This window comes from Elephantulus edwardii, unplaced genomic scaffold (assembly GCF_000299155.1).
Source record: "Elephantulus edwardii isolate Elephantulus edwardi_28Jun2011 unplaced genomic scaffold, EleEdw1.0 scaffold00055, whole genome shotgun sequence".
Classification (NCBI taxonomy): Eukaryota; Metazoa; Chordata; class Mammalia; order Macroscelidea; family Macroscelididae; genus Elephantulus; species Elephantulus edwardii.
Window position 1 is genome coordinate 9,295,574 of NW_006399805.1, and position 17,691 is coordinate 9,313,264.

Genomic DNA, 17,691 nt, shown 5'->3' on the forward strand with positions numbered 1-17,691 from the left:
AAAAAAAAAAAAAGAAATTCACCAAAGTTAGACCTCAAGTTGCTGAAGCCATGAGGCCAAGCTGCCTCGGGTGTAGCCAGGTTTCCTGGGGTCTCAGCTACCTAGTGCTGCTGTCACGGAGGTCACAGGGGGCGAGACCCCAGATTCACTCGCTCCGGTTCAGAAGCCAGAAGGAGGCCTGCTCTGTTGGCTCTAGGAGGAACCTGCCCCACCTCTCAGCATCCCCCTCTACAGCACCCCTCACTTCTCTAGCACCCACTCCTCTTCTGACACCCCCTTCCTGTGTCTCCCCCATCACTTCACACCCCCTCCCCAGGCCCACCTCACCCCTACCTCCCTGGCACCCTCTCCCCTGGCCCTCTATCTCTCTCATATCCCCTCCTTAGTTCCACTCACCCCTCACCACTCTGGCACCCCTTTCCTAGCTCTCCCTTATATTTGCACACCCCCTCCCCAGGCCTACCCCCAACTCTCTCCAGCGCCTCCTCCCCCTACTCACCCCTCACCTCTCTGGCACCCCCTTCCTCCGTCTCCCCTACCTTGGCAATGCCCTCCCTGGCCCTGCCCCACCTCTCTGGCATCCTCTCCCCAGTACTTCTTCTCTGGGACCCCTCCACCTGCACATACCCCCTCTCCCCAAACCCACCTGTACCTCTCTGGCCCAGCTCACCTCTGCGGCCTGGTGGGTTCTTGCGGCCCTGGTTGTGTTTGCTGTTGCAGATGTCCTGAATGTTCTGGACCACGTCCGGTTCCAGCCCGTGCTCGCGCATGGCGGCCAGCACCTTCCGGTCCAGCAGGTTGTGGGAGCGTAGGCAGTTGACATAGCTGCAGTTCCCGCGGGTGAAGTGCTCACAGATGTGCAGACGCTCGCAGGGCGGCTGCTGGCTGCAGATCTGCCTGCGACCCTCGCCCTTGTAGCTCTTGCAGATCTGGGGGGTGGGGGGCAGGTCAGTGGCCACCAGGGCAGTGATGGCTGTTAGCTGCTGAGTAGATCCCCCCTACTCAGGGAATGCAAAACTGCTCGACGCCGGTGTCTAGCCTGGGACATTCACAGGTACAGATCACCAGGACTTTCTTCCACACTAACTCTGAGGGAGGTTTGAAGCACCAGCCTCCACATGGGTGGTCAGGCGTAACTGCCACCAGCACCTTCCTCCACCTATCAGCCTATACAAGGTCTCTTCCAAAACCACCTGCTAAGGAGCTCTGGTGGCCTAGCAGCAAAAAGCTGTGCTGCCATCCCGAAGGCACGCTGTTCAAATCCACCAGACGCTCCGCTGGAGAAGGAGGGGCAATCTCCTCCTGTGCCAGTCAGATCTGATTTGATGGCACACAAAAAGAAAACAGAGAGAAGAAGAAAAAACAACAACGAAAAAAAACAAACACAAAAAACCAAAAGCCACCTACTCCTGAGTCACCATCACAGCAAACCCCAGATCTGCCACAGAGCCACATCCAAGGACAGGGCATGTGGCGCACCAGACTCACCCACTTCCAAGGGGCCCACCTCTGCTTAGAGGACGGATTTCTAAAACGCCTCCTTCCCAACTAATGCCCCAAACACCTCTGCTAAAGCAGCCGCAGCCCCCTCCAAAACCCCTGCCGTCTCTCCGAGTGTATCTCTGCTGGCTGTTTGCTTTCCTCTCTACTAAAATCTCCTTTTCTCACCCCAGAATCTGTCACTCAGTGCTCCCTACACCAACCTACTGAGTCAAACCCCACCACCATCACCCGCATCCTGGGACCCTCCGTGGGATTTTCACGATGTCAATCTTTACAGGGACCACTCAGCTTTCCCCCACAACACAGCTGCCAGATTCAAACCACCGCATGCTACCCGTTAGCATCCCAGTACGTATCACACTGCGCCACCAGGGCCACTACAAACTGTGGAAGCAGATGAAATCATATGCATGAAAGTACTGTACAAAGTGGGATGTGGGCATTTAACTCCTGAAGCACCAGAGCCGGGGCGTGGGGAGCCTGCTCCAAGCGCCCTCAAGCTCATGTGAACATTCCTATGCTGTCTGCTCAGACCCCAAATCAATTGGAGAGCAGGGAGCCCGAAAACGAGGCAGATGACAAAACAAGGGCTCAGACTCCGGCAGTGATGACTCTGTCGCCTAGGCTCCTGCTCGAGTCCCTGATCCAGGTTCTAGAGGGTTCTGGATACCCTGCTGGTGGTCCCATCTGAGAGGGTTCTGATCACCAGCACCAGCATTCTGTCAGAAGGGCAAACCCTCCAGAGCTACCCCAGACCTGCAGAGCCAGAACCTTCTGAGATGGGGCTGGTGCGCTCCTGTGACGTCAGTTAATCATCTCACATATGTGGTCAGTGCTTTATACAGTGCTGCATCATTGTGTAAGTCACTCAGGTTTCTGAGGTAGTAAACCAACTCAAGACAGCAATTCTGCTTTTTTATTCATTGTCCAACTTCTAGATGTGTGCAATTAAAAATACCATGGCTCTGTCTAGCTTGGATCAGGTGCATGTTAGCCTTTACATTTAGAAACAGAAACGTGTATTTCTGGAACGCTCTCTAACCATCAACTGTAAACTTTCATTAAAATTAATTTAAAAAAGAAAGAAAAAAAGACTTAACCAACGTGACAACACACAACAACAACTCAGGTCACTGAGCGGCCTCCTGCTGGCCAAGCACAGATGAAGATGCTGACCTTCAGCTCCTGCTCCCGCATTCTCTGCGAATAAACTTCTCCCTGCGTTTTCCCCTGCAGCCCTGGTAGCATAGTACATCAAGTACTGGGGCTGTTATGGAAAGGGTCAGCGGTTTGAATCCACCAGGTGCTCCTTAGAAAAAGGAGGGGCAGTTTCCTCCCTATAAAGATATACGGCAGCGGGAACCCGACACAGGGTCTCCGTGGGTCAGAACTGACTGGACAGAGTTGAATTTGGGTTACTTGCTTTTTAATGGAGTCGTGACTTACCTCAGGCAAGAAGAAAGGGTCACTCTGGACAAGGAGCACAGCCAGTTCCTCCTGGTTAAGGCCAGAGAGTTCATGCTTTTTCAGGACTCTGAAGTTCTCTTCGGAGAGGACGTTATGAGAATATTTGCACAAGTTCCTGGGAGGAAACACACAAGTTATCAGTTCTCCTATTCAGAGTAAAGCAAAGCGAACGGCCCACAAAACTCGGCCCAAGATGAAGGCCCACACCCTCTGAAGACAGAGTGTGTAACCTAGCAGGCTGCTGGTGGCAAGGTGAGCGGTTTGAATCCACCTGCCAGAAAACACCCCCGGCAAGGCTTCCCAGAAACATGTTTCCCTTCACTGGTGAAGACCAAGTACAGATGCTGTGAGTGTGATGCTCGTTCAGGATCTCTCTATGGGATCAAGTTGGCAAAATCAGATCAAAAAGTTATCTGGGAAATGCAGAGGGCGGAGTTCATGGGAGACAGACAACTGAGAAAAGGAGGGAAATCCTCACCCAAGTTGACGAACTTAACCAATGTCACTGAATCGTACAGGGAGACTCTGCTGAACGCATGTTTCTGTCATGCATACTCTCAACAATGAAGTAAAATACAACTTTAAAAACAGAAAACCCACCTACTGGCAAGGAGCTGCAACTACAATCCCAGAGGTGTACGGTTCAAATCCACCAGATGCTCTGCCGGGGAAGGAGGGACAATCTCCTCCTGTACCAGTCAGATCTGATTTGACGGTACACTCACAGAAAAATAATAAAATTTTTTAAAAAACCAAACAGAAAACCCAACCGGGAGCAATTCCATGGGGCAGTCACTATGACAGCACCTAATTGTCTTCTGTAGGGAGCTCTAGTGGCCTACTGGTAAGAAGCTGTACTGAAATCCCAAAGGCACTCAGTTCAAATCCACCAGCTGCTCCCTGGGGAAAGGACAGGGAATCTCCTCCTGTGTGACTTATTGCCTAGGAAAAGCCCCTGAAGAGTCCGCTATCAGTGGGTTTCAACTCAACGGCACACAACCATCTCCTTTACCAACATTTATTTTTTTTTGTGATTACAAAGGAACAGAACAGTCTTCATATTCTATGTAAAACAAAACTTCAGGAAAACAAACCAAACCATAAAACCGCTTCACTTTCAGACCTTCGTGGTCGCGGGCAGCCTGGTGCAGCTGAACACAGAACTGTCTGTTGATGACAGAAAGGTTTTGTCACCTGTGGCTTCTGACATGGGCGCCACTGCCAGAAACAGCTGATCAGAGGCACTCATGTCAACGTCAACCAAGCGACCCTGCAAGCCCAAGCAGGCCCGTTCCTGGGCTTCCCAGGCTGTGTAACATCTTCACGGGGAGCACCTCAGGTGGCCTCGTCCCCAGGGCTCCGTGCAGCTCACATAGACACAGCTCACAGGGGATTCAAATCCACCAGCCACTCAGAGAAAGATGGGCAATCCTACAGGCTCTGACAGCCACTGGAGGGCAGCTCTGAGCTGGTTTCAAATCAACCACAATGAGTACAATTCCTCTCTCTCTCTTCAGATGGTTTCAAACCACCAACCTTCAGGTTAGCAGACAGTCTTTAACGCAGCCCTGAGCCCGCCTTTCCTGCCCCCTCCCCCAGCCCGCTGTCGTCCTGTGTGTTCTCCAGTTGCACCGAGATCCCCTGCCTCTCTGACACCTCTTGATAAGCTGCAGCCTCGCCCTGTGGTCTCAGATAGTGCCTCCCACCAGCACCACTATCAGCACATCCAACAGAGGAGTGCTCCTGGCCAGCTCCCTACCAGGCCCTTCCCCAGGAGGTGGGCAAGTTTGCTAGATACACTTACTGTAACACATTGTTTAAATTAAAAAAAAAAAAAAAAATCAAAAACCCACTAACAAATCTAAGAAGACAAAACCTGGAGCTCTGATTTTTTTCCAAACTACAAGAGGGGGAGAGCAGTTCAGGGCTATTTAAATTACGGTTTCCCACCGGCTGACACAAAAGGGTTATTTTGTTGCCTTTAGTTAGGTACACTCCAATCAATGTTAACTTGGATAGTTAATGTGAGAGCACAGTTGATAGCTTTGACTTTACAAAGGGTGTAGTTATCAGGAGTGGGTGCCAGCTGCCTCCACTCCAACTCATGACCACCACATGGGCCAGGGAACTAGCCTACAAGGTTTTCCTGTCTGCAATTTTTAAAGAAGCAGATTGTCAGGGTTGCCTACCGAGAAATCTCTGGGTGGTTTCAAACCACCAACCTTTTGATGAGCAGGAACGAGCTTAGCCTGATGGCATGAATTGGTGGTGCTTGTTCCAGGGAGAAAAGTCAACCCTGAGTCAGGTTTATTCTGAGATCCTTTCAAAAGACACAAGCAGGAGACAGGGAAATGGACAGATCATCCCCGGAGAGAGAGAATGCATCTCGGTCAAGGCTTCATTTGTACAATCTGGAGGCAAAAGAAGCCCCCCATCAGGTCATAACCCCAGGCCCTGACAACCACATGGTCACAGTGCAGAATCGCCCACAAGGCTCTGGTGTCAAGCACTCACCGTCATAGACGCCTAAAGGGTTCAGGGGTGGTTCTGGGCTCCTGCCACCTAACTCTGGGGGCCAGGGCTGTGATTCATCAAGCTTGCTAGCTATTTCCGGGTAAATTGTTGAGGGCACACCCAGGCCCGTTTCCTGGTTCTGTTCTGTGGGGTTTGTGTTTGAGTGAAGCTGGAAACTATGTGACGTAAGAAGCAATCCTGACCGCACAGGGTCCAAAGCCACCAGCATCGCCTCACTTGGGATTTACTCAAAACCTGTAAGAGTCACTTCCAACTCAACAGCACACAGCAGCTCAGCAGACAGGTTTTGTCAGAGCGTCCAGAACAAGAAAGACTAGGAAGCAAGGCCTACTGACCTCGTTCTGAAATAACTGCCCAGAAAAGCCCTGTGAATGGCTCTGGACACTGTCAGAGTACTGGGAAAGGAGTCTCAGAGGCTGAAGGACATCTATGAAGAGCCTCTTCACACCGCCCTCCGTGGGCTCTGGGTGACCTCAGGTGACCCGCCCCAGGTCTCAGAGGCTTCTGGTCATCTTTCTCCCAGAGCTGCTGGTCGACTCAAACTGCAGGACACAGCCCTGGGGTTAGTGTCCAAGCTCACCATGGGCTGCGAGCTCCCGCCAAGCAGCCTGCTTTCCTGCTCAAAGACCATCTCACTGGGCCGCTTCTCTTCTGCTGACCCTTCAGTCTATCAAGCCTGATGTCCTTCTCCAGGGACTGGCGCCTGCGGATAACATATCCAAAGTGGGGGGAGGGGGTGAAATCTTGCACGCTCACTGCTGAGGCGCACGGACTACACCTCCCTAAGATTTCTCTTTTGGGCCGCCCAGGACAGGGTCAGTGTGTTCGCTCCAGTGCTCCTTAAAGGGTGCAGCACGAGAAATGCAGAGCTAAGTGTAAGGTGAACCAACTTCCCACTTCCTTCTGGTGCGTCTGCCCCAGCTCCTGGTCCCTCACAGACGCTAAGAGACTTAATCTGGGCACCCCCCCCCACCTCTGGGGCCTGGGGGCTGGAGGTCTCACCAAGGCAGGGGCCCTCTGCCTGCACAGTCAGCATGACCTGGGGTGAGTCCCAGAATGGGGGATTCTCAGAACCACTGAGACCCCTGCAAAGCCAGCCCCACCCATCAGCAGTTCAACCAGAGATTCAAGGAGTTCTAATTTGTTGCATTTCCAAGAAGTCTGGAGTAGGGGGCTGGGAGGCTCCAGGAGCTTGTAGTCCCAGGATCCCCATCTCTCAGGATATAAAAGTGCTCCTTGGGAGACACAGAGGACCACCCTGGGATGAACTAGCCTCTGGGAGCAGATGAACATGAAAAGCCCAACAGCTGGCCTTGAAAAGGGGCAAGATGCCTCTCTCAGGAAACCCAAGGCCAGAAGTCTAGAAGCTTCTCTCCACCTCTGGCTGCAGAGTAGAAGGGGATTTTGGCTCCGCTCCCCACTCAGTGAGGTCCTAGTGGGTAGAGTGGTTCAAATCCAGCTACCTGGACATCACTTGTATGCTTCAGACACCTGAGTGGTGCCCTGGGAGCCTGTGTTAACTGGACTGGGAGGCCGGCCTGACAGCGCTGCACAGCCAGTGCTGATATCCACACACCTGGACTCGGATGAAGCTGGCTTCCTTGACCTTGAACTTCGCAAGTCAGTAAACACAGTCACTGCCCAGCACCCTGGCCAGCAGAGGAGGCCCACCCAGCACCCTGGCCAGCAGAGGAGGCCCACCCAGGACCCTGGCCAACAGAGGCGGCCCACCCAGCACCCTGGCCAAGAGAGAAGGCCCCCACCCAGCACCCCAGCCAGCAGAGGAGGTCTAAGGAGAGGGAGAGGCCTATTTTCTGAGGGTCATGTGAATTTCAATAGCCTCCTTTCCTCCCCTAGCCCCGTGCCCTCCCTCACTGCTCCTGGTGGAAGAAAACACCAGGACAGACAACAGGAAGTAGCTCACCACCTAAGTCAGGTGAAGACGGAAGTGAACGTGTGAAAGATAAGAATCTAGAAAGCACTGGTCCGACGGGTGTCAACAACAAAAACGGCCAGTGACGTGTTAGTGCTCAAGCTCGCCAGAGTAGGGAGGCTCCAATTAAATCACCAGTTACTGGTCAGACCCTGCACTTCCTCTCTTCGAATGCTTTGCGTGTGAAAATCGACAATGAGTGAGAAAAAGTGAAGAACTGATGCCTTTCGCACTGTGGTGCTGGCGAAGAGAACACACCAGCGAGGGAACGAGCACTTCTCCCTCAGAAGAAATAACAGTCACTGTGCCCTCTGATCCGAGCAAGGTGAGAGGCGTGGCATCAGGGTGCCATCCCTCTGAGGACATGAGTGTGCAGGAGTCAGGGACAAGGAAGGCCTCCCGGAGACAGACTGACCACGGAGGCCACAAGGCTCAAACCAGCCGACTGTGAGGATGACGGTACGAGGATGATGATGCTGTCTGAAGGGTCAGGGAGGGGGAGCGGACTCCAAGAACCTCTAACAACAATGTAAGATGGGGAGGTACTCCGGATATACAGTGCTCAACACATCTGTCTGTTAATGAAAAAGTTAGCAGTTCAAATCCACCTGCTGCTCCTTAGGAGAAGCCTCAGAAACCCCAATGGGCAGCTCTATTCCGTCCTGTCGGGTCACCGAGTCAGAATTACTGTGGCAGCAGGGAGCAGACCGGGAGAGAACCCGGGATAGGGTTACAGTCGGTGCAGGGAAGGGTGCAGGGGCAGAGCTGAAGACGTGGGCCTGCTGGACCACAGCGCCCACAGGACAGAGATGGGAGTCTGGTCACTGAGGGGCAGGGGAGCTGGACATGAGGGCTGGGCCTAGAAGATCGGGAAAGGGGCTGACTCTACCATGGGTCCAAGAATAGGGCAAAGATCAGTGCCCGCCAAGCCTCTCTTCATTCACAGGACCGGTCTCCCCATTCTTGCCTTTTCCTCTGGTCCAACTTTCTAAATCCATGGCTCCCCCATGCTGGCTACATGGTAGCACCACCACTGGCCAGCTCCAAGACAGTGTGACAGGATGACCGCTCAGTCCTGAGATCAGCTGCAGACCAGACAGCGCTGACCCACAAGGTTCTCACTGGCTCGTTTTCACAAGTAGATTGCCAGGGCGAGCTCTGGTGGCCTAGTGGCAAAAAGCTGCACTGCAATCCCAGAGATGTGAGGTTTGAATCCACCAGACGCTCTGCTGAAGAAGGAGGGACAATCTCCTCCTGTATCAGTCAGATCTGATTTGACGGTACACAAGTAATAAAAATAAATAAATAAAACAAGTAGATTGCCAGGCCTTTCTTCCTTCTCTGAGTCTGGGAGCATATTCATCATCATAGAGTCATGTTGAGCTCCCAGTCACAGGCTGATGGTGGCTGCACTGGAGGGCACTGGCCGGGACTTGAACCCAGGTCTCGGGCATGCAAGGTGGGAATCTCACCAACGGTTTGTTGAGGTTTTTTTTAAACTCCCAATGTCCAGGTCACATTCCCTGACCAATAAAACTAGTGTCAGAGTGGGAGCCACGTGACCCCAAGGAACAGGCAGGCTGGGGTGCCACTGCTGGACTGAAGGAGAAGTGAGGGTCATGGAGAGGGTGAGAATGACGAGAATGATGGAGATATCAGGCCCAGCACCCTCTCCTTCCTATGACCTTCTGTAAGCCAGACTCCTCTTGCAAGTTAAGAAAATGAAAATATGAAAAGTAACAACTGTTGTTCTTTTGTTGTTTTGTGCCAAGTCACATGTGGCCTTCAGCTGACCAGCCAGTGGGTTTTCTGAGGCGGTGAATTACACAGATGGAAACCGCGCATCGTTCTCCCATGAAGTAGCTGGTGGATTCAAACTGTGTACCTTTGCGCTGGCAGTGCAGCTTCTTACCACTAAGCCACCACAGCTCCTCGAAAAGTTAACTAGTTGAGGGCATTTGAGGAGGGAGCCCTGGGGGCGCAGTGGTAAGGGAAAGGTCAACAGTTCTAACCCAGGAGACACTCCACTCTGTGAGGCAAAGACGAGGCCATCTCCTTCCGTCAAGGAACCTGTCCCACAGGAGCTCGAGTCAGAAGCAGCTCGAAGCTGACCCTCCAGCGGCTTTTCAGAGGCAGCAAATCACACAAGGAAGAGACTGTTCCTCCTTCTCCTTCAGAACAACTGGTGGATTCAAACCGTGTGCTTTTAGGCTTGCAGCTCTGCCTCTTACCACTAAGCCACCAGAGCAAGTGGGGTGGTTTTGGTTTGCAGAAAGAGGAAGAAATAACTGCTTCTAGAAGAATCTACACTGTTCGTGATACAACAGACATGCTCAACAAACATCTGTTCACAGAGGTTTCTAGTGTTGTGCCTCTGCCAGGACAGGCCCTGCCGAAAGCCTTCCTACATTTGTATTCACTGTGCATTAAAGAATCCATTTCTCTTTTTTTCCTGAAGTCGAAGTCACCTGACATCTTGCATTAACAATCTGCCAGGAGTCTACCCTACCCCCATCCCACAAGGTCCAAAAGTGTGGCTCCTATGTCCCTTCAGGGCCAGATGGCGTGCCAGCCACATTGGGTGCCAGGCTCCAGGCAAATTCCTGAGCCTCAGACCTCTAGTGTCCAACCAAGAGGCTGGAGAACCAGCAATTCTGACAGGAGCCCAGGAATCTGCATTGAACAAGCTCTGGGAGTGATTCAGCTGTAGAGCTACTCCCCAGGCTTTGCAGTAAGGAGCTGCACTGGCAACCCATAGGTAATCAGCTCGAATCCACCAGCCGGCTGCTGTGCAGAGGAAAGATGGGCCGTCTCCTCCCGTGTGATTTACTGCCTCTGAAAACCCGCTGGAGGGGCAGCTCTATGAGTCAGTTTTGACTCAGCAATACCTAACAACGACAATGACAACAGTCTCCAAGGCTGGTTCACTCGACCCACCCCAGGAGACTCACAAAGATCCATTACAGCATGGGTAAGAGTGGAACACTTCTCTTCCCCATGGTGCGTGCACATGCATGCACACACGCACACACGCACGGGGGTGGGGGGGATAGCAACATGTGACACTGTTCACCACAGATGCGCAGGTAGGCACAGATACACCTGTGCTCACCTACCTCACCAGGGGCTGCCACACCGCAGGCACCGTCCCGCAGGAAGCTCACTGCACTTCCTGGTCCAGAGACGCACGTTCCCTGTACCAGCGGCTGAAGGGCAAGTGGGGTTTCCTTCCGGCTCACACCTGACATTTGGGGTCATGAACTAGTCACCAGGTCGGGGTGCAAACATTTGGAACTCACCACTCTGGATGACTTCCTTCCATCTAAAGATTTACACCAGAACTCCGACCCATCAGGGAGGGTACGAATCTAACTAAATCTACCCAAAAGCACTGGGGAAAATTCTTGGTCATGAAATGGGTCTCCGCTCTCTCCTCTCAGCCTGAGAACCCCTGATTCGACTTGGCTAAACTGATTTCTCACTGGCCTGAAATTCTAGAACCTTCTGGATTCTTTCACTCCCTCCCCAAACCCATCTAGGAGGTTGGTCTAGTTAAAGAGCGCTGATTAACCAGGTGCTCTATGAGTTCTAAGTCAAGGTGACCCCATCGACTTCTGGGTAGAACTGCGCCCGCTGGAAGGGTTCTCAAAGGCTAGGAGCTTTCAGAAGTAGATCATCAGGACTTTATTCCAAGGTGAGCAATTAAGAGATCAAAGATCCAAAGGTCAGTTAGAATCAACAGTAATCAACAACAGTATTCAGTAAAGTGTCTATCAAATAATAGCCATTCAGTAAATGTTATTTATTTTCAAATATATTGTTCATTTTACCATAACATATGTAGAGTAAACAAAATCTAGTTTGATAGTTGAATATATATTTTTATTCCATGTGGATTCTGGCCAATCTCTTTCTTCCTAACTATAAAATCTTCCATTTTTCTCTAAGAAAAAGACATAAAACATTACAAAAAGACAAATCTTTTGACTTGGAACAATAACAACTCCTAATAACACTCTAGGATGGGTAGAACTGCACCCATGGAGTTTCCAAGACTGTCATCTCTACAAAAGTAAACTGTCACATCAGCTTGGGAGTGGGTGATGGGTTCAAATAACTAATGTTTTGGCTAGCAGCTCACTACTTACCCATTGTAACAATATATCTCTTGTAACACTATAGGTTATTGGCAAATAAAATTTGTTTTGATCACTCACAAAAAAAAAAGAGAGAAATCAAAGATCCAGAGACCCTGTTAAGAATAAATGTGAGCAAATGATAACTATTTAATGGAAGGAAATCAAACCTACACTTAGGTTAAATGTTTCATTTTGTAATCTCCAGTTTAGATTGTAAAAAAGTAGAAAATATTTGTAATCTGATGTTTATATATATATGTTTATCATGGTCCAAAGTAGCAGGTATATAATATTAGTAAGTGTCTCAACTTAACGTCAGCAAAAATGACATCCAACTTGATCAGATTTGACTCCCAGTTGGATGTCATTTTTGCTGACGTTAAGTTGAATCTGATCAAGTTAAAATTAAAATGCAGGGAGCTCTGGTGGCCTAGTGGTGAGAAGCTGCACTGCAATCCCAGAGGTATGCAGTTCAAATCCACCAGACGCTCTGCTGGAGAGGAAGGGGCAATGTCCTCCTGTACCAGTCAGATCTGATTTGATGGTACACACACAAAATTTTTTTTTAAAAAAAAATAATGCAGCTCACTTGGAAACAAAACTTCCCAGGTGATGTCTAAGGCACCTTTTGGGAGAAAATTCCAAGCAGCCAGTTTCCCTGTTAAATACACCAGACAAAAAGCAGCTTGCAAGTTCAAATGCAAATCCAAGCCATACTCTGAAGGCCACATTTTGTTTCCATTTAAACGCACCTCCCAGAAGAAGAGAAAGTAGATTCCAGAACTTCTCAAGGAGGAAGCAGCCTAGGCACTGAGGACAAGAACCACACCCTCGAAGCCCTGCATTTCAGAGCAGAGCACAGGAGGTTACAATGGCTGCAGACTGCCAGGCCTTTCTTCTGAGGCATTTCTTGGTGGATTAAACCACCCACTGTGCTCCTAAGATCAGGACCTAAAAGCCTGACCATTTCCACCACCCAGAGTTCAAGAGGCACTTGTTGTTACTGTCATTCTATAACATTGAGTCAGAATCAACTCACAGCTGACCTTCCGGTGCCACCAGAGGCCGTAAATCACAAAGGGGATGCCATCTTCCTCCCCATAGGCCTTGGGGTTGGCACAGTACCTCCTTCCCCAACAGGCCACCAGAGCACCCCCTCGAAAGATACTTACACGTATATTCATGGTTGTTATACAGACAGAAAAAGAGGAAACAAACCCAGCTGCCCGATGGGGAAGTAAACTGTGGTATAAATCATTGGATAAAATACTACAATGGTGGAAGCTGTACTGCAATCTCAGAGGTGCACAGTTCAAATCCACCAGATGCTCTGCAGGAGAAGGAGGGACAATCTCCTCCTGTACCTGTCAGATCCAATTTGACAGTACACACACAAAAATAATAAAATAAAATAAAACATTTAAAAAAAATACTACAGCAGTATTAAAATTAACTAGACCCTTATATGTCTATGTGACTAGATCTCAAAAACAAAGCAGAGAGAGAAAAGTCTAACACGTGTAAACGAGGAGGACTGCATTTCACCTGCAGATATAAATACACGGGTGCAGTGGCATGGGTGCCGAGTCATAGCTCTGTGCAGCAGAACCAAAGCCTGCCTGGTTCCGCTTCATCCGCTTGATGCACTGAGCTGAGTCACTGTGTCAGGCCGTCTCGTTGAGGGTATCCCCCCTTCTCACTGACCCCTCTCCGTTATCAAGCATGAGGTCCTTCTGCAGGCGCCCACCTCTTCTGATAACGTACCCCACAGATGACGCTTGCTTGTGCGGAGCACTCTGGCCATGTTTCTCCCAGGCCAGATGTGTTGGCTGTTTTGGCCATTCGAGGTATAAATCAAGCCCGCGTGGTCACGGAGTCAGTTTTGACTAATTCTGACTCACACTAGGACGACTGCCCCACAGGGTTTCCAAAGCTTCTATCTTTCCGTAACAGACTTCACAGCCTTCTCCCTTAGAGCAGCTCGTAGACTCAAACTACCAGTGGCCGGGTTGGTGAGCGGGCGCTTTAACCACAGTGCCACCAACGCTCCTTTACAAATACATATATGGGGGGAGGGGGCCATAGACAGGAAGTACATCTATCCAAATCAACTGAAGCTGCTTCTGGAGAAGGAGGGAATGGGACCAGGGTAAAGAGAGAATCTTCCTTGTCTGCTATGATTATTTTATTTCTTTGGCTTTTTCTTATTTTATTGTAATTTTTAACGAAAGTTTACAGAAAAGTTGAGTTTTCATTCATTCATTGTCGCACATTTCCCTCCCCCAATACAGCAAAGCAAAAATTAAAAATACCACATTCCTTTATTCCAGGAGGTGAGTACTCAAGATGGCTGTGATAATAGTCTTTACACTTTTTGGTACTTTTCTCAATTTGAAAAAATGTCAACTAATCTTCTTCCGGCCCTCCTGTCCCCACCGGGAATTAAATTACCCAGAAACACAAACAGGAAAGGGTACAGGGTAACACCCAGAGGGCAGAAACCACAGCAAGTGCAAGACTCCCAGAGGCCTGAATGACAAAAGGAAATCATGCGTACAATAAAAGAAAAACACACCTTGACTTAAAGTAACATCACATTCCCTACAACTACTTGTAGACTCAAATGTGCTGGTTAAGCCATCTTGCAGGTCTGAATTCAAACCCTTACGCAGGACAGCTATGTGGCCCTCCACGCGTGCCCGAATGCCTCTGGGTCTTGATATCTAATCATTAAGATGGGGCTTCTTTGACACGAGGATGTCAAATGCCAGCAGGATCGAGCCCAGTGGGCAGGTTTCAGTGGAATTTCCAGATGACCTTGGTGGTGCTGAGTCAGAACCCTACAGCGGGTTTTCAGAGGCAGTAGGGTTTTCAGAGGCAGTAAATAACACTGGAGCCGAATGCCTGTCTTTCTCCCACAGAGCATCTGGTGGATTCAAACCATGTACCTCTGGGTTAACAGCACAGCTCCCTGCCCACTAGGCTACCACAGCTCTCTTCCAGACACACTAGGAGGTGGATGTGGTCACCCACTTCCAAAAGGATGGGCCACTGAGAATCCTCTGAACAGTAAGAGTACCAGGTGAGACCCCCTCAGAGTAGTCAAAACCCTAAAATAAGGTCTTTCAAGCTCATGGCCATTATACTTGACCGTCCATTCGGTTTCTGAGGCTCTAAGTCTTACAGAAGGAGACTGTCCATCTGTCTCTTAGGGAACTTCTGAACTGCCATTTGAACTGCCAGAGATGTGGGTGCCCCAAATAGGAGTGGAGAGGAAACTACCTCCTCAGAGTCGAGTCTACCTTAATGATAGGGAAGGGCGGGTCCCTGGAAAAGGACATGATTGCAAAAAAGATGGTTAGTGAAAAAGGAGCAAGTCCCTCAGTGAGTGTCCACTCACACGATGCTGATGGACGCTGGGTCACTATGAGTCAGAACAGACTCAGGGCCTCAGACAGCAACCCTGATCTCAAAGGAGCCGAAGTAGCATGTGGGTTACATGTTGTGTTGCTAACAGAAAGGGTGATGGTTCAAACCCACAGCTGCTCCAGAGGAGAAAGGCGGGCAGTCTCCTCCAGGAGAGGTTTAGAGCCTCGGAAACGCCATGAAGGGTCACTCTTGGTAGGCTTCAATGACAAGGACTTGGTCCTGGTCTCCCCATCGTAGGAGCGATTGTAAAAACACCACCAGGAACAACATGAATAAGGGGCTTATCAGAGTGCCTGGCAGATGGTAATTTGCTCAGGAATTGGTAGTTACTGTTTGTGTCAACGAACCCGAGTGACTGCTAACTGAAAGATCAGCAGTTCCAACCACCAGCGGTTTCTCAGGGCATGTGTTTCCATGAGGATGACAGCCTTGGAGACCCTGTGGGGCTGCTCTCTGCAGAAGCTCAAAGACCACTATGAGTCAACTTGATGGCAATAGGTAGGCTGGGTTCTATCACTCAGGTCAGAACTGGGGTTTGTGTTCTGTATTGACACGCTTGTCAGCAGAGCAAACAGAAATATCAGAGTAAATGCGCCAAGATGAATCACCTAGCCCAAGCACGCTCTGCTGTGCACGGGAGGGCATAGTGAAAAGCAAAGCCAGAAAAATGAGACACATCAAAGGATAGAGAGGGTTCCTGGGTGATGAGAAGGTTAACCCCAGCTGCTAACCCAAACGTTGGAGGTTCAAGTCCATCCAAAAGCGCCATGGGATGAATTCCTGGCTTTTTACTCTCCCCAAACCAGCCAGCAACACCCCTACAAAGCACACAGGGAGCCCCAGGAGATGGAGCCGATGCGGCAGCAACAGCCAAAAACCAAAACCAGGCAAGAGAAATGTCGTCTGTAAATAACAGCATTGTTTCAGGCCGAGGTAAGACGCAGATCACCACCACACGAACAGAGGCTTCCTGAAACAAAAGGCATTTTAATCTTAACTTGGAGATCAACTGCTCAAGACAGTGTCCATTAACTAGTCCACCAGGGAAGTGGTTCTACTGTGGCAAGCTTTGAAAGACAAGGTTCTGTAAGTTATTAGTTAGAAAAATATGCTTTCTAGGCTCTGAGGCCAAACCAAAAAAAAACACCAAAAAACCCAACTCTCACAGGTCCCTTCTGACCACACACAGGCATACCTCGCCTGCGTGTTACATTCTTACACCTCACAGACATCGTTTTGTTTTTTAGAATTGAAGGTTTATGACCACCCTTTGTCTCTGCCTGGGTTCAAACCACCAGCCTTTCAGTCCTTCATTTTCCTAGCAGCCTGCACTCACTTCATGTCTCGTTGCCACATGTTGGAAGTCTCACAACTGTTCCCAGTTTTCCAAGGTTGTTACGTACCATGTACCATCGAGTAAGAACCAACTCCCAGCTGGTTCTCCAGCAGGTTTTCAGAGACAGTAAATTGAACAGGAAGAAAAGATGGCTCATCCTTCCCCCACGGAGCAGCTGGTAGGTAGATGGATTCAAGCTATGTGCCTCTGGGATGGCAGCACAACTCCTTACCACTAAGCCACCAGAGCTCCCCTGTGACTGAACACTCTCTGAGCTTCTCATGCTATTGAACCTCAATAGACCACACAGAACAAGCAGGTCTGCCTTAGAGAGAGCAGCTGGGGCGCGCTCCTTAGAGGCAAGGATGGTGAAACTGCATCTCACATTCTTTGGGCATGTAGTCAGGAGGGTTAAGTCTTTGAAAAAAGACGTCATGTTGAGAAAGGTCAGAGAAAGACAGATTGACCCTCAGTGAGAGGGACTGACACATGACTGCAATAACAGGCCCAAAGAACCAGACATGCGGAGGACGGCGCAGGACAACCCCAGGTGCAGATCTCCTGTTCACAGAGCCACTGTGAGTCCCAGTCAGCTGGACAGCACCGGACAGCGGACTGTATACAGTGTAGTGGGTTCTGCTGCTGTGCATCATATAATCAGAATCGACCCAGAGCTGATCCTCGGCGAGAGGAGGCTGCTCACCCTTCTCCACAGAGCAGCTGGTGGTCATGTGCTCTAGGAAACCAAAGCAAAAACCCTCAAAATGGTGTGACTTGCTTTATTGTGGTGGCCTGGAACCTGTAACACCAACAAGGTGTGCCTTTACATTAATGAACTTAAAACGGTCATTCCCAAACTCAAAACTGACACAAAATTTTAAATTTGACTAGATGAACAAGTATAGGAAATAAAATTATTCAACTTCTCAAAAAAGGTTTACTAGATATGGAGAATCCGGCCAAACTTCCACAAATCATATTCCATCTATAATATATATGCATCAAGATTAGAAGAAGACGCATCAACAGCCAGCATTATGCAGATGACACAACCTCGCTTGCAGAAAGTGGAAAGGACTTCAAAGACTTCAATATGAATTACATCTCAACATCAAGAAAACAAAATTCTAAAAAAAAAAATAATAAAATTTAAAAAAAAAGAAAACAAAATTCTTCACTAGTGGACCAACAGGCAACATCATGATAAAGACTGAAGTAGTTGGCGATTTCATTTTACTTGGAGCTACAATTAACATTCACGGTTAACAATAGTCAAGAAAAAGCAGTCAAAAAAAGATGTGTAGACTGTGGAAGGCGGTATGGTGCTTTCTCAAAAAGTTGCAAACAGA

General features: G+C 49.5%; 1 protein-coding gene across 1 annotated transcript in view; it reads right to left on the reverse strand.

Annotated features, from left to right (window-relative positions):
* ZC3HAV1 (zinc finger CCCH-type, antiviral 1) overlaps positions 1–17,691 on the reverse strand; it is a 48,364-nt gene that overhangs the window by 26,330 nt on the left and 4,343 nt on the right. Inside the window, exons 2-3 of the mRNA XM_006887217.1 lie at positions 2,950–3,085; positions 671–929 (exon numbers count right to left, since the gene is read on the reverse strand). Of these exons, the coding sequence (XP_006887279.1) occupies positions 671–929; positions 2,950–3,085 (395 nt within the window). The remainder of the gene's footprint in view (positions 1–670; positions 930–2,949; positions 3,086–17,691) is intronic.